This window comes from Salvelinus fontinalis, chromosome 16 (assembly GCF_029448725.1).
Source record: "Salvelinus fontinalis isolate EN_2023a chromosome 16, ASM2944872v1, whole genome shotgun sequence".
Lineage (NCBI taxonomy): Eukaryota > Metazoa > Chordata > Actinopteri > Salmoniformes > Salmonidae > Salvelinus > Salvelinus fontinalis.
The window spans coordinates 28574539-28592603 of NC_074680.1; the positions used below are offsets into that span (position 1 = coordinate 28574539).

General features: G+C 41.5%; 1 protein-coding gene across 1 annotated transcript; it reads right to left on the reverse strand.

The window, feature by feature from the left end:
- Positions 1-828: 828 nt before the first annotated feature.
- si:ch1073-416d2.4 (coiled-coil domain-containing protein 42 homolog) lies at positions 829-12967 on the reverse strand. Its single transcript, XM_055864942.1, has 9 exons — positions 12647-12967; positions 12332-12374; positions 12048-12224; positions 11455-11612; positions 11279-11361; positions 10896-11068; positions 1736-1846; positions 1542-1658; positions 829-1364 (listed from the first exon to the last, which is right to left on the reverse strand). Exons 1-9 carry the CDS (start codon positions 12745-12747, stop codon positions 1194-1196), a joined length of 1134 nt encoding a protein of 377 aa, XP_055720917.1. The 5' UTR covers positions 12748-12967; the 3' UTR covers positions 829-1193.
- Between the last annotated feature and the right edge of the window lie 5098 nt (positions 12968-18065).

Here is an 18065-nt window from a genome sequence, read left to right on the forward strand (position 1 = left end):
ATGTACCACTAGTCACTTTAAACAATGCCACTTTATATAATGTTTACATACCCTACATTACTCATCTCATATGTATATACTGTACTCTATACCATCTACTGCATCTTGGCTATGCCATTCGGCCGTCGCTCATCCATATATTTATATGTACATATTCTTATTCATTCCTTTACACTTGTGTGAATAAGGTAGTTGTTGTGAAATTGTTAGATTTACTTGTTAGTTATTACTGCACGGTCGGAACTAGAAGCACAAGCATTTCGCTACACTCGCATTAACATCTGCTAACCATGTGTATGTGACCAATAAAATATGATTTGATTTTTAATTGTCTGTCCACCTTCATAAAGACTAGGTTAGCATGCTACTAAGATAAACATGGATAACTAAGTAGAAACACATATTTCCACAAATTGTCATCCTGTCTCGCAAGGCTAAGCGCGTGGCAAAATACAACTGTTGTACGCAATAAAAAGTGGAATGAAATGTAACATCGAAAGACATAGATTAAATGTTCGAGCAACAGTACCAACCACAACAACCGGATATTTAGAACTGCCACGTGCTTTGTGTTTAAAAGGAACGGTACATTGACAGACAAAAGGGTTAACTTTAGTTACCAGTATCTTTTGTACATTGATTATTTTTGTTCGAGGAACCTCCCCGAAATATCCATAAATGGGCCTAGATTTATCTGTGTATAACTACGATTGTAGTATTTTCAAACTTCGGTGGATTACAACCACCATAGGAACCTCCCTCAACTTGGTAAATGTTTTGCAATTTAACTCCACAATCTTATTGTTTAAAAAAACAACAGCCACAACCCATCTTCAACTGTTTATATTCATAATTTCAAAGAGAACTTGTAATAGTCTGAAATAAATAAATCAAGAAAACAAATTCATATTTGAATTCATCCTAACAAATTTCAATCATCGATCTTATATTAGGCTATATGAGAAATGCATGTACAACTTCTTTGGAACTACAACCACAGCAATTTCCTTCATCAGCAACTTTAACTTATCACTACAAAGAACTATACAATTGAAACACTATTACAACAACAAGTTGACAGTAACTTATATTGCACTCACATCCGTTACTGTGTCCGTATGCATGTGCGTGCGCTTACATGGTTGTATCTGTGTGTTTCTCCACAAACTCGTAAAAGGTCTATTCGGCATTGATCAACTAGACAGTCCAGTCCTCCCACTGGTCTTGCTGGTGCTCTTCAGTTGTGTTTTACTGTTAATGTTTTTCAGTGATCCTCTGTGCTCTGTGGCACTCGTCAATGCGGTGCCTGAGTCTATCAGTCGTGTTGCTCTCATCTCGATGTCTGCCCTCTCCAGAATGTATTCCTGTAAACATGGTAAGTAATATAATAAATTGGTAGTTGCAATCTTGATTGGGGAAACATGATTACACTATACAAAATCTGGAATTCAGAAGAAAAAATGCTAAAAATTCTAAATAAACTAAGTATACTTTATAAATGAGAACAAATGGGGAGTCATTTCAAGGTAAATAGACATTACCTTTACCATATCCATCATCGTCAGCATGTCTATCTCTTCCAGAGGCCCATAGTGCTGTAAGTAGCACTGCTCTGCAAGGTTCTTCACAGCTATCAGCATGCAACCCACTTCCTCAACCTGACAAGAGAGGTGGAGTGGAGTTTATTATGGTATTATTATTGGTTATTAGTGTAAAATGGTGGTGGTGCTCAGACCTGGTCTCTGGACTGGCCTTGGTGCATCATCAGTTTCATCTCAGTCTGGTTGTTCTTCTCCTTGGCTCTGTCCCATTGGGTCTGCAGTTCAGACAGCTCCCTGTTCATCATCTGCCTCCGACGAGGGAAGAGCACACAGTCTAAAGCTTACTACAAGCTCTACGCAGACAATATTATTATCTTTTTTTGTACTTTTTCAATTTTACAAACATACGGAAGTTGGATTATACATTTAAAATGCGTATTTAGAAAAGTGAATAACCAAGCACACAGGTTTTAAGAAAAATGCATACATTAAACAATGCCTTATACACTGTATACAAAACATTAAGAACACCTGCTCTTTCCATGACAGATTGACCAGGTGAATCCAGGTGAAAGCTATGATACCTTATTAATGTCACTTGTTAAATTCACTTCAATCAGTGTATATGAAGAGACTGGTTAAAGAAGGATTTTAAGCCTTGAGACATGAGAAATTGAGACATGGATTGTGTACTGTATGTGTGCCATTCAGAGGGTGAATGGGCAAGACAAAATATTGAACGGGTATGGTAGTAGGTGCCAGGCGCACTGGTTTGTGTCAAGAACTGCAACACTGCTTGGTTTCATAATATTTGGTATACTCAGTGTATAGTAAATGAGTGCCTTCCAAAAGTATTCACACCCCTTGACTTTTTCTACATTTTGGTGTGTTACAAAGCTGAGTATAAAATGGATTAAATTTAGATTTTTTTGACACATTTTAGAATTTAAATTAATAAAAAATGAAAAGCTGAAATTTCTTGAGTCAAGTAATCAACCCCTTTGTAATGGCAAGCCTAAATAAATTCAGAAGTAAAAATGTGCTTAACTCACATAATTTGTAACAAGTCGCGCAGCTGTAATCGCTGCCAAAGGTGCTTCTAAAAAGTATTGACTTGGGTGTGAATACTTATGTAAATGACATAGCAATTAATTTGCTAAAATTTCAAAAAACATGTTTTTACTTTGTCATTATGGGGTGTGTCGATGGGTGAGAAAAAAATTGATTTATTCAATTTAGAAAAAAGCAAGCTCTCTTGAAAAATCAATAAGAGCGTAGTCTTCAAAAATCTGCATTTGTGTTTTCAACATACACTACATATACAAAAGTTTGTGAAATTAGTGGATTCGGCTATTTCAGCCACACCCGTTGCTGACAAGTGTATAAAATCGAGCACACAGCCATGCAATCTCCATAGACAAACATTGGCAGTAAAATGGCCGTACTGAAGAGCTCAGTGACTTCCAACGTGGCACCGTCATAGGATGCCACCAGTCAGTTTGTCAAATTTCTGCCATGCTAGAGCTGCCCCAGTAAGTGCTGTTATTGTGAAGTGGAAACGTCTAGGAGAAGCAACAAGCTCAGCCGCGAAGTGGTAGGCTACACAAGCTCACAGAACAGAACCACCAAGTGCTGAAGCGCAGTTGCAACACTCACTACCAAGTTCCAAACTTCCTCACGAAGCAACGTCAGCACAAAAACAATTAGTCGGGAGCTTCATGAAATGTGTCTCTATGGCCGAGCAGCCACACACAAGCCTAAGATCACCATGCGTCGGCAGGACTGGAGTAAAGCTCGCCGCCATTGGACTTTGGAGCAGTGGAAACGCCTTCTCTGAAGTGATGAATCAAGCTTCACGAATCTGGGTTTGTCAGATGTCAGGAGAACGCTACCTGCCCCAATGCATATTGCCAACTGTAAAGTTTGGTGGGGGATTAATAATGGTCTGGGGCTGTTTTTCATGGTTTGGGCTAGGCTCCTTAGTTCCAGTCAAGGGAAATCTTAACTCTACAGCATACAATGACATTCTAGATGATTCTGTGCTTCCAACTTTGTGGTAACAGTTTGGGGAAGGACCTTTCTTGTTTCAGCATGACAACGCCCCACTGCACAAAGCGGGTTCCATACAGAAACGGTTTGTCGAGATCGGTGTGGAAGAACTTGACAGGCACAGAGCCATGACCTCAACCCCATAAAACACCTTTGGAATGAATTGGAACGCTGACTGCGTGCCAGGCCTAATCGCCCAACACCAGTCCAACATCACTAATGCACTTGGGGCTGAATGGAAGCACGTCCCCGCAACAATGTTCCAACATCTATTAGAAAGCCTACCTAGAAGAGTGGAGGCTGTTATAGCAGCAAAGGTAGGACCAACTCCATATTAATTCCCATGATTTTGTAATGAGATGTTCGACACATACCACATACACTGCTCAAAAAAATAAAGGGAACACTTAAACAACACAATGTAACTCCAAGTCAATCACACTTCTGTGAAATCAAACTGTCCACTTAGGAAGCAACACTGATTGACAATAAATTTCACATGCTGTTGTGCAAATGGAATAGACAAAAGGTGGAAATTATAGGCAATTAGCAAGACACCCCCCAAAACAGGAGTGATTCTGCAGGTGGTGACCACAGACCACTTCTCAGTTCCTATGCTTCCTGGCTGATGTTTTGGTCACTTTTGAATGCTGGCGGTGCTCTCACTCTAGTGGTACCATGAGACGGAGTCTACAACCCACACAAGTGGCTCAGGTAGTGCAGTTCATCCAGGATGGCACATCAATGCGAACTGTGGCAAAAAGGTTTGCTGTTTCTGTCAGCGTAGTGTCCAGAGCATGCAGGCGCTACCAGGAGACAGGCCAGTACATCAGGAGACGTGGAGGAGGCCGTAGGAGGGCAACAACCCAGCAGCAGGACCGCTACCTCCGCCTTTGTGCAAGGAGGTGCACTGCCAGCGCCCTGCAAAATGACCTCCAGCAGGCCACAAATGTGCATGTGTATGATCAAACGGTCAGAAACAGACTCCATGAGGGTGGTATGAGGGCCCGACGTCCACAGGTGGGGTTTGTGCTTACAGCCCAACACCGTGCAGGACGTTTGGCATTTGCCAGAGAACACCAAGATTGGCAAATTCGCCACTGGCGCCCTGTGCTCTTCACAGATGAAAGCAGGTTCACACTGAGCACATGAGCACATGTGACAGACGTGACAGAGTCTGGAGACGCCGTGGAGAACGTTCTGCTGCCTGCAACATCCTCCAGCATGACCGGTTTGGCGATGGGTCAGTCATGGTGTGGGGTGGCATTTATTTGTGGGGCCGCACAGCCCTCCATGTGCTCGCCAGAGGTAGCCTGACTGCCATTAGGTACCGAGATGAGATCCTCAGACACCTTGTGAGACCATATGCTGACACATGCACATTTGTGGCCTGCTGGAGGTCATTTTGCAGGGCGCTGGCAGTGCACCTCCTTGCACAAAGGCGGAGATAGCGGTCCTGCTGCTGGGTTGTTGCCCTCCTACGGCCTCTTCCACGTCTCCTGATGTACTGGCCTGTCTCCTGGTAGCGCCTGCATGCTCTGGACACTACGCTGACAGACACAGCAAACTTTTTTGCCACAGTTCGCATTGATGTGCCATCCTGGATGAACTGCACTACCTGAGCCACTTGTGTGGGTTGTAGACTCCGTCTCATGCTACCACTAGAGTGAGAGCACCTCCAGCATTCAAAAGTGACCAAAACATCAGCCAGGAAGCATAGGAACTGAGAAGTGGTGTGTGGTCACCACCTGCAGAATCACTCCTGTTTTGGGGGGTGTCTTGCTAATTGCCTATAATTTCCACCTTTTGTCTATTCCATTTGCACAACAGCATGTGAAATTTATTGTCAATCAGTGTTGCTTCCTAAGTGGACAGTTTGATTTCACAGAAGTGTGATTGACTTGGAGTTACATTGTGTTGTTTAAGTGTTCCCTTTATTTTTTTGAGCAGTGTAGTTTTGGTCGCTTGGGTCCTTGATCTGATCTATAGGCTATATAGGTTATTCATCAAAGTAGCCTATTTTGCATTGATTTCCAGTATATAATCTGAGCGACTGTTCAATCTCTGCGATTTGCTGCAAACACAACTCTTTGTATTCAGGACAAGAAGTGCATTTATTTTTGCAGTTTTACTTAGTGCCTTATTGCAAACAGGATACACTTTTAGGAATATTTGTATTCTGTATTTAACCTTTATTTAACTAGTTAAACACTATTATAGTCCATGCAACTTAATATTTGATTTGTTAAGCAAATTTTTACTGAATTTATTTACGCTTGCCATAACAAAGAGGTTGAGTATTTATTGACTCAAGACATTTCAGCTTTTATTTCTAATTAATTTGAACTTTGACATTATGGGGTATTGTGTGTAGGCAAGTGACACAATCTGAATTTAATCCATTTCAGTTTTTTATTTAACCTTTATTTAACTAGGCAAGTCAGTTAAGAACCAACTCTTATTTAAAATGACGGCCTACCCCGGCCAAACCCTAACCCAGACGACGCTGGGCCAATTGTGCGCTGCCCTATGAGACTCCCAGTCACGGCCGGTTGTGATACAGCCTGGAATTGAACCAGGGTCTGTAGTGACGCTTCTATCACTGAGATGCAGCGCCTTAGACCGCTGCGCCACTCGGGAGCTTGTAACACAAAATGTGGAAAAAGTCAAGAGGTATGAATACTTTCTGAAGGTACTGTACATGTATTTCTAACATGCTGACCACACCACTCATGTCGCGTGCACGAGAGTTGCAAAATAAATGTACACCTACATGTTATTCAATCATTGCACCCACACTGCTCGCGTGTGTCAAAGAGTGTCTGCGTAGTCAGGCGCTAAAGTAGAACTTGTTTCTATTTGTGACGCTTGATGCGCAGCAAGTCCCACCTCTCCCATCTCCTCATTGTTTATTTATAAGTATATACCCACGTGCCATCTCCTCATTGGTTTTTAGGAGAAAATACCCACGTGGCTGATTTGAAAGATGAACTGAGGTCCACACTCCAGTAAGTTGTAGTAATGCACCGTAAAGTTAGTTGCCAATAGCCATATAAAGTCCAAAGAAGAAGAAGCTTGAAGGAGGAGAGATTACTAGAAACAAACTCAGCCTACCGTTTTATCTGTGGATTAATTGTTGGAGTAGAGGACCTTGTGCATTTCAGGTAAAATAACAACCCAATGTTTATATCCCAGGACAAATTAGCTAGCAACAGCTAGCGAGTTAACTAAATTGCCATAAATGTTTGCTTATATACCTGTAATCAAATTAATATAGTTGATTCAGAGTTCGTTTTGATATTTCAACCTGCGTGTCCTGATCACTTCTGGTGTGGGGGGGGGGGACAAAATCAGCACACGCGCAATGGCACTCGCAAGCTAGCGGGATACACCCTGCACCATCAAGATAGAACAGCACACTCCGGTAAGACGAAGGGGGGTGGTCTGTGCATATTTGTAAACAGCTGGTGCACGAAATCTAAGGAAGTCTCTAGATTTTGCTCGCCTGAAGTAGAGTATATTGTGATAAATTGCAGGCCACACTACTTGCCTAGAGAATTTTCAGCCATACTTTTCGTGGCTGTTAATTTACCACCACAGACAGATGCTGGCACTAAGACCGCACTCAGTCAGCTGTATAAGGAAATAAGCAAACAGGAAACCACTCACCCAGAGGCGGCGCTCCTAGTGGCCGGAAACTTTAATGAAGGGAAACTTAAATCAGTTCTACCAAATTTCTATCAACATGTTAAATGTCCAACCAGTGGGGGAAAAAATTCTAGGTTGCCTGTATTCCACACACAGAGACGCGTACAAAGCTCGCCCTCCATTTCGTAAATTCGACCACAACTCTATCCTCCTGATTCCTGCTTATAAGCAAAAATTAAAGTATGAAGCACCAGTGACTCGGTCTATAAAAAAGTGGTCAGATGAAGCAGATGCGAAACTACAGGAATGTTTTGCTATCACAGACTGGAACATGTTCCGGGATTCTTCCAATGGCATTGAAGAGTACACCACATCAGTCAGTGGCTTCATCAATAAGTGCATCGAGGACGTCGTCCCCACAGTGACTGTACGTACATGCCATGGATTACAGGCAACATTCGCACTGAGCTAAAGAGTAGAGCAGCCGCTTTCAAGGTGCGGGACTATAACCCGGAAGCTCACAAGAAATCCTGCTATGCCCTGCGACGAACCATCAAACAGACAAAGCGTCAATACAGGGCTAAGATTGAATCATACTACACCGGCTCCGACGCTCGTCTTATGTGGCAGGGTTTGCAAACTATTACAGACTACAAAGGGAAGCACAGCCGCGAGCTGCCCAGTGACACGAGCCTAGCAGACAAGCTAAATCACTTCTATGCTCGCTTCGAGGCAAGCAACACTGAGGCATGCATGAGAGCATCAGCTGTTCCGGACGACTGTGTGATCACGCTCTCCGTAGCCGACGTGAGTAAGACCTTTAAACAGGTCAACATACACAAGGCTGCGGGGCCTGACGGATTACCAGGACGTGTGCTCCGGGCATGTGCTGACCAACTGGCAGGTGTCTTCACTAACATTTTCAGCATGTCCCTGATTGAGTCTGTAATACCAACATGTTTCAAGCAGACCACCATAGTCCCTGTGCCCAAGAACACAAAGGCAACCTGCCTAAATGACTACAGACCCGTAGCACTCACGTCCGTAGCCATGAAGTGCTTTGAAAGAATGGTAATGGCTCACATCCACACCATTATCCCAGAAACCCTAGACCCACTCCAATTTGCATACCGCCCAAACAGACCCACAGATGATGGAATCTCTATTGCACTCCACACTGCCCTTTCCCACCTGGACAAAAGGAACACTTATGTGAGAATGCTATTCATTGACTACAGCTCAGCGTTCAACACCATAGTACCCTCAAAGCTTATCACTAAGCTAAGGATCCTGGGACTAAACACCTCCCTCTGCAACTGGATCCTGGACTTCCTGACGGGCCGCCCCCAGGTGGTGAGGGTAGGTAGCAACACATCTTCCACAGTGATCCTCAACATTTGGTTCTTCATCCTGACTGTTTGCATCACTGCCTGGTACGGCAATTGCTCGGCCTCTGACCGCAAGGCACTACAGAGGGTAGTGCGTACGGCCCAGTACATCACTGGGGCTAAGGTGCCTGCCATCCAGGACCTCTACACCAGGCGGTGTCAGAGGAAGGCCCAAAAATAGTCAAAGACCCCAGCCACCCCAGTCATAGACTGTTCTCTCTACTATCGCATGGCAAGCGGTACCGGAGTGCCAAGTCTAGGACAAAAGGCTTCTCAACAGTTTTTTCCCCCAAGCCATAAGACTCATGAACAGGTAATCAAATGACTACTTGGACTATTTGCATTGTGTGCCCCCCCAACCCCTCTTTTTACGCTGATGCTACTCTCTATTTATCATATATGCATAGTCACTTTAACTATGCATTCATGTACATACTACCTCAATCAGCCTGACTAACCAGTGTCTGTATGTAGCCTCGCTACTGTATATAGCCTGTCTTTTTACTGTTGTTTTATTTCTTTACTTACCTATTGTTCACCTAACACCTTTTTTGCACTATTGGTTAGAGCCTGTAAGTAAGCATTTCACTGTTGTATTCGGCGCATGTGACAAATAAACTTTGATTTGATGCGAGCAGTCTGGTAAGCATGTACAGTACTAGTCAAGTTTGGACACACCTACTCATTCAAGCGATTTTATTTTTTACTATTTTCTACATTGTAGAATAATAGTGAAGACATAAACTATGAAATAACACATAGATAGTAACCCAGAAAGTGTTAAACAATTCAAAATACATTTTATATATTAGATTCTTCAAAGTAGCCACCCTTTGCCTTGATGATAGCTTTGCACACTCTTGGCATTCTCTCAACCAGCTTCATGAGGAATGCTTATCCAACAGTCTTGTTCCCACATATGCTGAGCACTTGTTGGCTGCTTTTCCTTCACTCTGTGGTCCAACTCATCCCAAACCATCTCAAGTGGGTTGGGGTCAGGTGATTGTGAAGGCCAGGTCATCTGATTCAGTACTCCATCAGTCTCCTTCTTGGTCAAACAGCTCTTACACAGCCTGAAGGTCTGTTTTGGGTCATTGTCCTGTTGAAAAATAAATGACAGTCCCACTAAGCGCAAACCAGATGGGATAGCGTATCACTGCAGAATGCTGTGCTAGCCATGCTGGTTAAGTGTATCTTGAATTCTAAATTAATCACAGACAGTGTCACCAGCAAACCTCCATGCTTCATGGTGGGAACCACACATGTGGAGATCATTTGTTTACTTACTCTGGATCTCATCAAAGACACGGCGGTTGGAACCAACAATCTCAAATTTGGACTCATCAGACCAAAGGACAGATTTCCACCGGTCTAATGTCCATTGTTCGTGTTTCTTGGCCCAAGCAAGTCTCTTCTTATTATTGGTGTCCTTTTAGTACTGGTTTCTTTGCAGCTATTTGACCATGAAGGCCTGATTCACGCAGTCTCCTCTGAATAGTTGATGTTGAGATGTGTCTGTTACTTGAACACTGTGAAGCATATATTTGGGCTGCAATCTGAGGTGCAGTTCACTCTAATGAATTTATCCACTGCCGCAGAGGTAACTCTGGCTCTGGCTCTTCCTTTCCTGTGGGGGGTCCTCATGAGAGACAGTTTCGTCATAGCGTTTGATAGTTTTTGCGACTGCACTTGAAGAAACGTTCAAAGTTCTTGAAATTTTCCGCATCGAAAAATGTTCCGCACCTTCATGTCTTAAAGTAATGATGGACTGTCGTTTCTCTTTGCTTATTTGAGCTGTTCCTGCCCTAATATGGACTTGGTCTTTTACCAAATAGGGTGTTTTATTGGTGTTTTACCAAATCTTCTGTATACCACCCCTACCTTGTCACAACACAACTGATTGGCTCAAACGCATTAAGAAGGAGAGAAATTCCACAAATTAACTTTTAACAAGACACACCTTTTAATTGAAAAGCATTCCAGGTGACTACCTCATGAATCTGATTGAGAGAATGCCAAGAGTGTGAAAAGCTGTCATCAAGGCAAAGAGTGGCTACTTTGAAGAATCTCAAATATAAAATATATTTTGATTTGTTTAACACTTTTTTGGGTGACTACATGACTCCATATGTGTTATTTCAAAGTTTTGATGTCTTCACTATTAGTCTATAATGTAGACAAATGAATAGGTGAAAAACCCTGGAAGAAAAACCCTGGAATGAATAGGTGTGTCCAAACTTTTGATTGGTACTGTATGTGTATGTCTGACCAGCTTGTTGGTGTTATGCTCCTGCTTCAGGCTGTCCAGACTGCGCTGGCCCTGCTCCAGCTCTTCCACCAGCTGGCCCAGGCGTTTCACCAGGTCCTGATGAGTGAGGGACAGGGTCTCATGGCGCCGGATGATGGGCATCACCAAGGAGTCTGCCCCATATTCCAGGTAATCTACATTCAGAGGCAGGTTAAGAAACAAACATACTTATTGTATTGTACCTCACAACCAACACTGTCCTTTTATGTTTATTTGTTGAAGGCAACAATCCAATTTTTCAACATTAATTTCAAACAATAGTTTTCTAGAGCTAGGTATTGATTCAATTAAGATAATCAACTAAGAGAATACAGTATATTCAACTACAAAAAACATTAACTTACTCTCCGGGAGAAAATCTAACATTTTCATCATGTAGTCTTCGTACATTTTATACTTGGTCACCCTGTCCTTTAAATACTGCTGCCTGTAGGGATTGGGGAAAAAGATATCAGGTGAAGAGGGACCAACAAGTATTTGTGCAAGATGATTCCCAATCCAAAAACCAGCTCCCATTTACCTGGCCTGCAGTTTTTCCAGCTGTTCAGTGAACTCCTCTTTCTCGTTCTGCTTCAGATCGTTCTGCTTCCTCGCTGCCTGGTACTTCTTCAGGGCCCGACGGCGCTTTACCTCATTGTCCTCAACAAACTTCTCAAATTTCTTAGCTCTGTCTTTAGTCTGGATGAGATCATAAACCCAAGGGAAAGAGTCAAGAGAGGACATACATAAGCAGGTAAATAGAACCAAAATATACACTATGTTAAGCCTATACAGTATCTGTATCATTTCACCTGTCCATGGATTTGAAATGCCTTAGCTCATCATGAATTGTGTATTATAAACTAGGTGGTTCGAGCCCTAAATGCTGATTGGCTGAAAGCCGTGGTATATCACAGGTATGACAACATTTTATTTTTACTGCTCTAATTACGTTGGTAACCAGTTAATAATAGCAATAAGGTACCTCGGAAGTGTAATATATGGCCAGTATTTCACAGCTAAGGGCTGTGTCCTAGCACTCCGCGTTGTGTCGTGCAGAAGAACAGCCCTTAGCCGTGGTATATTGGCCATATACCACACCCTCTCTGGCCTTATTGCTTAAATGTTACTCACCGCCTGCTGTTTCAGCTCTAGCTCTGTCTTCCTCTGTGCAATGGCCTGCATACGGCCTTTGAATTCCTGTCGTTTCTGTGCCAGCTGCCTATCCACTTCATCCACCTCCACCTGCTTCTTCAGGACAAGGGTTCTCTGTAATGTGTTCACTCCTGTCTCCAGGACTCTGCTAGCGGTCTACATGGGAAATCACTAGTCACAAGAATACTTAACATCAAATATATCTACACCAAGACACTGGCCTATGTTTTGTGTTCAAATAAAATCTCATTAGGACTACTTACCTCTGTTATAACAGGTATGTGATTGACATTTTCATCTTCTTGTCTATGTCAGGGGAAATATGTAATCCAAACGTTTAATGGCAATGTAGTGCTGAAATAGGTAGTCCATTACAACTAAACTTGAGCTGCATAATTGTGCAATATAATTAAAATGCAAATCATAATGCATCCAATTGTCATGGACCTACGATATGATTATTCAATTCAAGTTTATCAAGACATAATGATTGTGGCCAGAAAGATTAGCAAACCTGAAGGTGAACAGATGTGCTATAATTATAATGCATAAGATTATAAAAGTTGATTGTAACATACCTAGTTTCCTCAAATTGCGTTACAAAAATGTTTTTCATTCTATTCTCCACTTTCAGCTTCAGACGAGGATCACCATTGTTTATACAAGGAAGAGTCTCCATATTTTTAGGCGTTGCAACTTTTATTTTGTAAAATAAGTATGATCCTTGAGAGTGAACAGAACTCCAATAAGATTATAAAGCGCAGCATTTGTTGTGTTCCTGAAATAATTGTTCCGTGCACACGAACAAGAGAGCAACAAAGGTCTTCCGGATTGTGTGTTCTCCTGAATTTGTGTTACATGTTGCCGAGGAACCAGGGGGAAGGGAGAGGGAATGCGAGGGGATCGTTTCTCGGTTGACATAGCAACTGCCCTGGAGGCGTTCTAATTCACCGATGGAAAGCAAGTGAATGGTACTCCACAAAAGGCAGTCGCCTTTATAAATTGTTAAGACTGACATTGCGACCACATCATAAACTTTGGCTCAATCTAAATAGAACAATTCTTATACATTAGATTTTAAATTCAGTACCAGACAAAAGTTTGGATGCACCTACTCTAGGCCTTTCTAGGGAGTTTTTCCTAGACACCGTGTTTCTACACCTGCATTGCTTGCTGTTTTGGTGTTTTAGGCTGGGTTTCTGTACAGCACTTTGTGACATTAGCTGATGTAAGCTTTATAAATAAATTTGATTTTGATTGATTGACCTACTCATTTAAAGGGTTTTTCTTTATTCTTACTTTTTTCTACATTGTAGAATAATAGTGAAGACATCAAACTATGAAATAACACATGTGTAGTAACACAAAAAGGGTTAAACAAATCAAAACATATTTTAGATTCTTCAAAGCAGCCACACTTTGCCTTGATGACAGCTTTGCACACTCTTGGCATTCTCTCAACCAGCTTCACCTGGAATGCTTTTCCAGCGGTCTTGAAGGGGTTCCCACATATGCTGAGCACTTGTTGGCTGCTTTTCCTTCACTCTATGGTCCAACTCATCCCAAACCATCTCAATTGGGTTGGGGTCGGGTGATTGTGGAGGCCAGGTCATCTGATGCAGCACTCCATCACTCTCCTTCTTGGTCAAATAGCCCTTACACATCCTGGAGGTCTGTTTTGGGTCATTGTCCTGTTGAAAAAACATTTATAGTCCCACTAAGTGCAAACCAGATGGGATGGCGTATCGCTGCAGAATGCTGTGCTAGCCATGCTGTTTAAGTGTGTATTGAATTCTAAATAAATCACAGACAGTGTCACCAGCAAATCTCCATGCTTCATGGTGGGAACCACACATGCAGAAATTTGTTTACTTACTCTGCGTCTCACAAAGACATGGCGGTTGGACTCATCAGACAAAAGGACAGATTTCCAACGGTCTAATGTCCATTGCTCATGTTTCTTGGCCCAAGCAAGTCTCTTCTTCTTATTGGTGTCCTTTAGTAGTGGTTTCTTTGCAGTAATTCGACCACGAAGGCCTGATTCACGCAGTCTCCTCTGAACAGTTGATGTGTCTGTTACTTGAACGCTGTGAGGTGCAGTTAACTTTAATGAACTTATCCTTTGCAGCAGAGGTAATTCTGGATCTTCCTTTCCTGTGGCGGTCCTCATGAGAGCCAGTTTCATCATAGGGCTTGATGGTTTTTGCGACTGCACTTGAAGAAATGTTCAAAGTTCTTGACATTTTCTGTATTGACTGACCTTCATGTCTTCAAGTAATGATGGACCGTCGTTTCTCTTTGCTTGTTTGAGCTGTTCTTGCCATAATATGGACTTGGTGTTTTACCAAATAGGGCTATCCTCTGTATACCACCCCTACCTTGTCAAAACACAACTGATTGGCTCAAACGCATTAAGAAGGAAAAAAAATCCAGAAATTAACTTTTAACAAGGCACACCTGTTCATTGAAATGCATTCCAGGTGACCTCATGAAGCTGGTTGAGATAATGCCAAGAGTGTGCAAGCTGTCATCAAGGCAATGGGTGGTTACTTTTCTGGTTACTACATGATTCCATATGTTATTTCATAGTTTTAATGTCTTCACTATTATTCTACAGTGTAAAAATAAAGATAAACCCTGGGATTAGTAGGTGTGTCCAAACTTTTGACTGGTACTATATATAGATATCTGCATGCATGGTCAATAACTGTAAGGTATCCAGCCTACTTGATCGGTGCCAGCATTTTTCTTGATTCTATCTATATTGACTTCAGATAGTTTTCCAGATGAGTAGACCAGGATCTAGTTCATCAACCTAGCCTCAGAGCATTTCATATTATTCTGTATGTAAATCCGAGGCACTCCATTTAGTATGATATGTTACATTTTGTATGGTATGTATTAATTTGTGGATGTCCATTACCCATTTCGTATTATATGTTACGAATTTGCAAAACGTACAATATGTTACAAATGTGCCAAATCAAATGTTTTTGTCACATACACATGTTTAGCAGATGTTATTGCGGGTGTAATGACATGCTTATGTTTCTAGGTCCAACAGTGCAGTAATATCTAACACTACACACAATCTAAGGTAAAGGAATGGAATTAAGAACATATACATTTTTGGATGAGCAATGTCAGAGCGGCATAGACTAAGATTCAGTAGAATAGTATAGAATACAGTATATACATATGAGATGAGTAATGCAAAATATGTAAACATTATTAAAGTGGCCAGTGATTTCAAGTATATGTATATAGGGCAGCAGCCTCCTAATGTGCTAGTGATGGCAAAATATATATATATATATTTCATTTTACCTTTATTTAACTAGGCAAGTCAGTTAAGAACAAATTCTTATTTTCAATGACGGCCTAGGAACAGTGGGTTTAACTGCCTTGTTCAGGGGCAGAATTACAGATTTTTACCTTGTCAGCTCGGGGATTCGATCTTGCAACCTTTCGGTTTCTAGTCCAACGCTCTATGTACAATATGTTACGAATTTTATAAAAGTATAATATGTTATGAGTTCTAGCTAGGTGGCTAATGTTAGCTAGCTGGCTAACGTTAGCTAGGCTAGGGGTTAAGGTTAGGATTCGGGGAAGGGTTAGCTAAAAGGGTTAGGGTTAGATTAGCTAACATGCTAAGTAGTTGCAAATTAGCTAAAAAGTAGTCAGTAGTTGAAAAGTTGCTCATTACCTAAAGTGCTAAAGTTGTCCGTGATGAGATTCAAACTGTCAACCTTTTGAGTTGCTGAACATTCGCATTATACACCCATCCATCCCGACCAACCACCCTTCTTTCATTTTTGCTTTAACTATCTGTGTTATGTAACCATACCAAAGGTAACATATCATACTAATTTGAGTGTTTTGGGATTCATGTTTACTATGTTAAGTCTAGTCTGTGAGACCAGGCTGAGTTCATTTGACACAAAAAATTAAATATTTATTACAGCCAAGTCAGTAGGCTACAGTTTCAATTTAACAAAGTATCAACTGAATACCACTTTGGTTTGCAATGGGTAGATTATAATCTACACCTCAACCATTTCCAACAGTGTTTAACTGTCAACAACTGATGCTCTGCAATTTTCAGAAAATATAATTGAGCAAGTTGCTAAGCCTGTTTTAAGGAGATATGTTGATAAACCAGATCGGCAGTAATTATTACATTTGGAATTTAAAGCCAAGATTTTCTCACTCATCAGAAGTAAACATTATGCTGGTTACAGTGGTGGTGTCATGTTTTAAGATGTAATGGTATGACATTGGATCTTAACCAGACCAAGACACATTTACTAGACTGTCAAGACTTGACAGTTAGACAGGAAATGGCAATCAGTACCATTGAACCCACAGCCTCAACCAGTGTTATTGTCTAAAACAGATATTGGAGATATGCTTTGGGGTGCTCTGAAGTAGGAATGTTATTCTGAGTCTGTCAGAGAGAGCTTTGGGAATTCAAAGATGGAAAAATTCAGCATTAACTTCATAATACGTATGTTTATCTATAAATATGTTTTAGACTTTGTCTGAAAAATTGTTTTATATACTGCAGAAGGCTTTTTACTTCCCCAATACATTTTAACATTGCCTTTTTGCAGAGCTAATCTTATTTCTGGATGTTGGCTGTTTATTTTCTTATCACTGAGTGATTATCTTATGTGTCACCAAAGTTGTATAGATATCACCAGGGACTGTTATTGAAGCTGTTGTGTGGGTGATTGTAATACTCCTTCATAACCTCTGCCATAGCCATGTAAGCCCTCAAGCCAGAGAGGCCTTGAATAAGAGCAGTGGAATCAAGTGGAACCAAACAAAGCTAAACATGCATCACCAATGCTGGGGCTACTTGCTCCCTAGTCTGGCAGCACAGATAGCTGTTCTCTCTCCCAACAGGAGTGTCTGGCTCTTAGGTTACTCCACATGTGGAAAACTTATGACTATGTGTACATTATTTGTTTCAGGATTTAACATTTTCTGCCTTTGATTTTGCATGCCACCTCTTTCATGAATCAAGGTGATGCAGCTCAATTTTGTTGTGCGCTCTCATTTCGCCCTTCTTATTTCATGACTGCAGGATTTTAAAGGGAAATTCTTAATTCTATGTTTGATGACTGAGTGGTATATTTTGTTTTATGATGCATTCATTCATTCAAGCCCCTATCACTCACTATATGGTGGGATATGCAGCAGCCATAGGCATCAAACTCTGAAGAGCATCATGTGGTAACAGGCAATAGGCACTTATGCTCATATTGTTAAGATTTCCATGCTGTTCAGCATTTTTGCACAAATGCTATATGGTAAAGAAGCCATAATTTGACTTTTTTACCGAATGGAGTTGGGTTAATAATTTTGTTTATATAACCAGGGCGATTTTTTACATTTGACAATTCCAGTCAAATTTAATATAACACCTATTTATAATGTACCAAAATATAAAAACACATGCCTGTTTGCAAATGTCATAATAAAAACTAACGGGGTAATGGAGAACAGATGCCCAAAGTATCCTGATGCAATTTGCCTTTATCTTTGGGCGGAGGATGCTGGAGTGCCTTCACATGTCAATACGGTCCTAAAATAATCTCTGAAAGCACTGCTGAGCCCTGGCTATCCTCCCCCCTCTGCTGTCTTTGCTCGACCGCTGCTCTGCCGCGTGTGTCCTCTACAACGCGTGTGGATGCGCTAAAATAATGATAAGATTTACTTATTCTGAGTATCGCAATTTTGTTATGATGGGAACAAGAGCAACCCGTCTTTAGGTAAAGTATCCAACGATGTGGGCTCCCGAGTAGCGCAGCGGTTTAAGGGACTGCATCTCAGTGCTAGAGGCGTCACTACAGACCCTAGTTCGATTCCAGGTTGTATCACAACCGGCCGTGATTGGGAGTCCCATAGGGCTGCGCACAATTGTCACAACGTCGTCCGGGTTAGGGTTTGGCTGGCCTAGGCAGATATTGTAAATACTAATTTGTTGTTAAC

Coding starts and splice junctions, on each gene's coding strand:
- si:ch1073-416d2.4 (XM_055864942.1), bottom strand. CDS start 12,747: ATGGAGACTCTTCCTTGTATAAACAATGGTGATCCTCGTCTGAAGCTG. Junction 11,613..12,047: donor TAGAGCTGAAACAGCAGGCG/GTGAGTAACATT, acceptor GATCTCATCCAG/ACTAAAGACAGAGCTAAGAA. Junction 1,847..10,895: donor AGCATAACACCAACAAGCTG/GTCAGACATACA, acceptor CGTCGGAGGCAG/ATGATGAACAGGGAGCTGTC.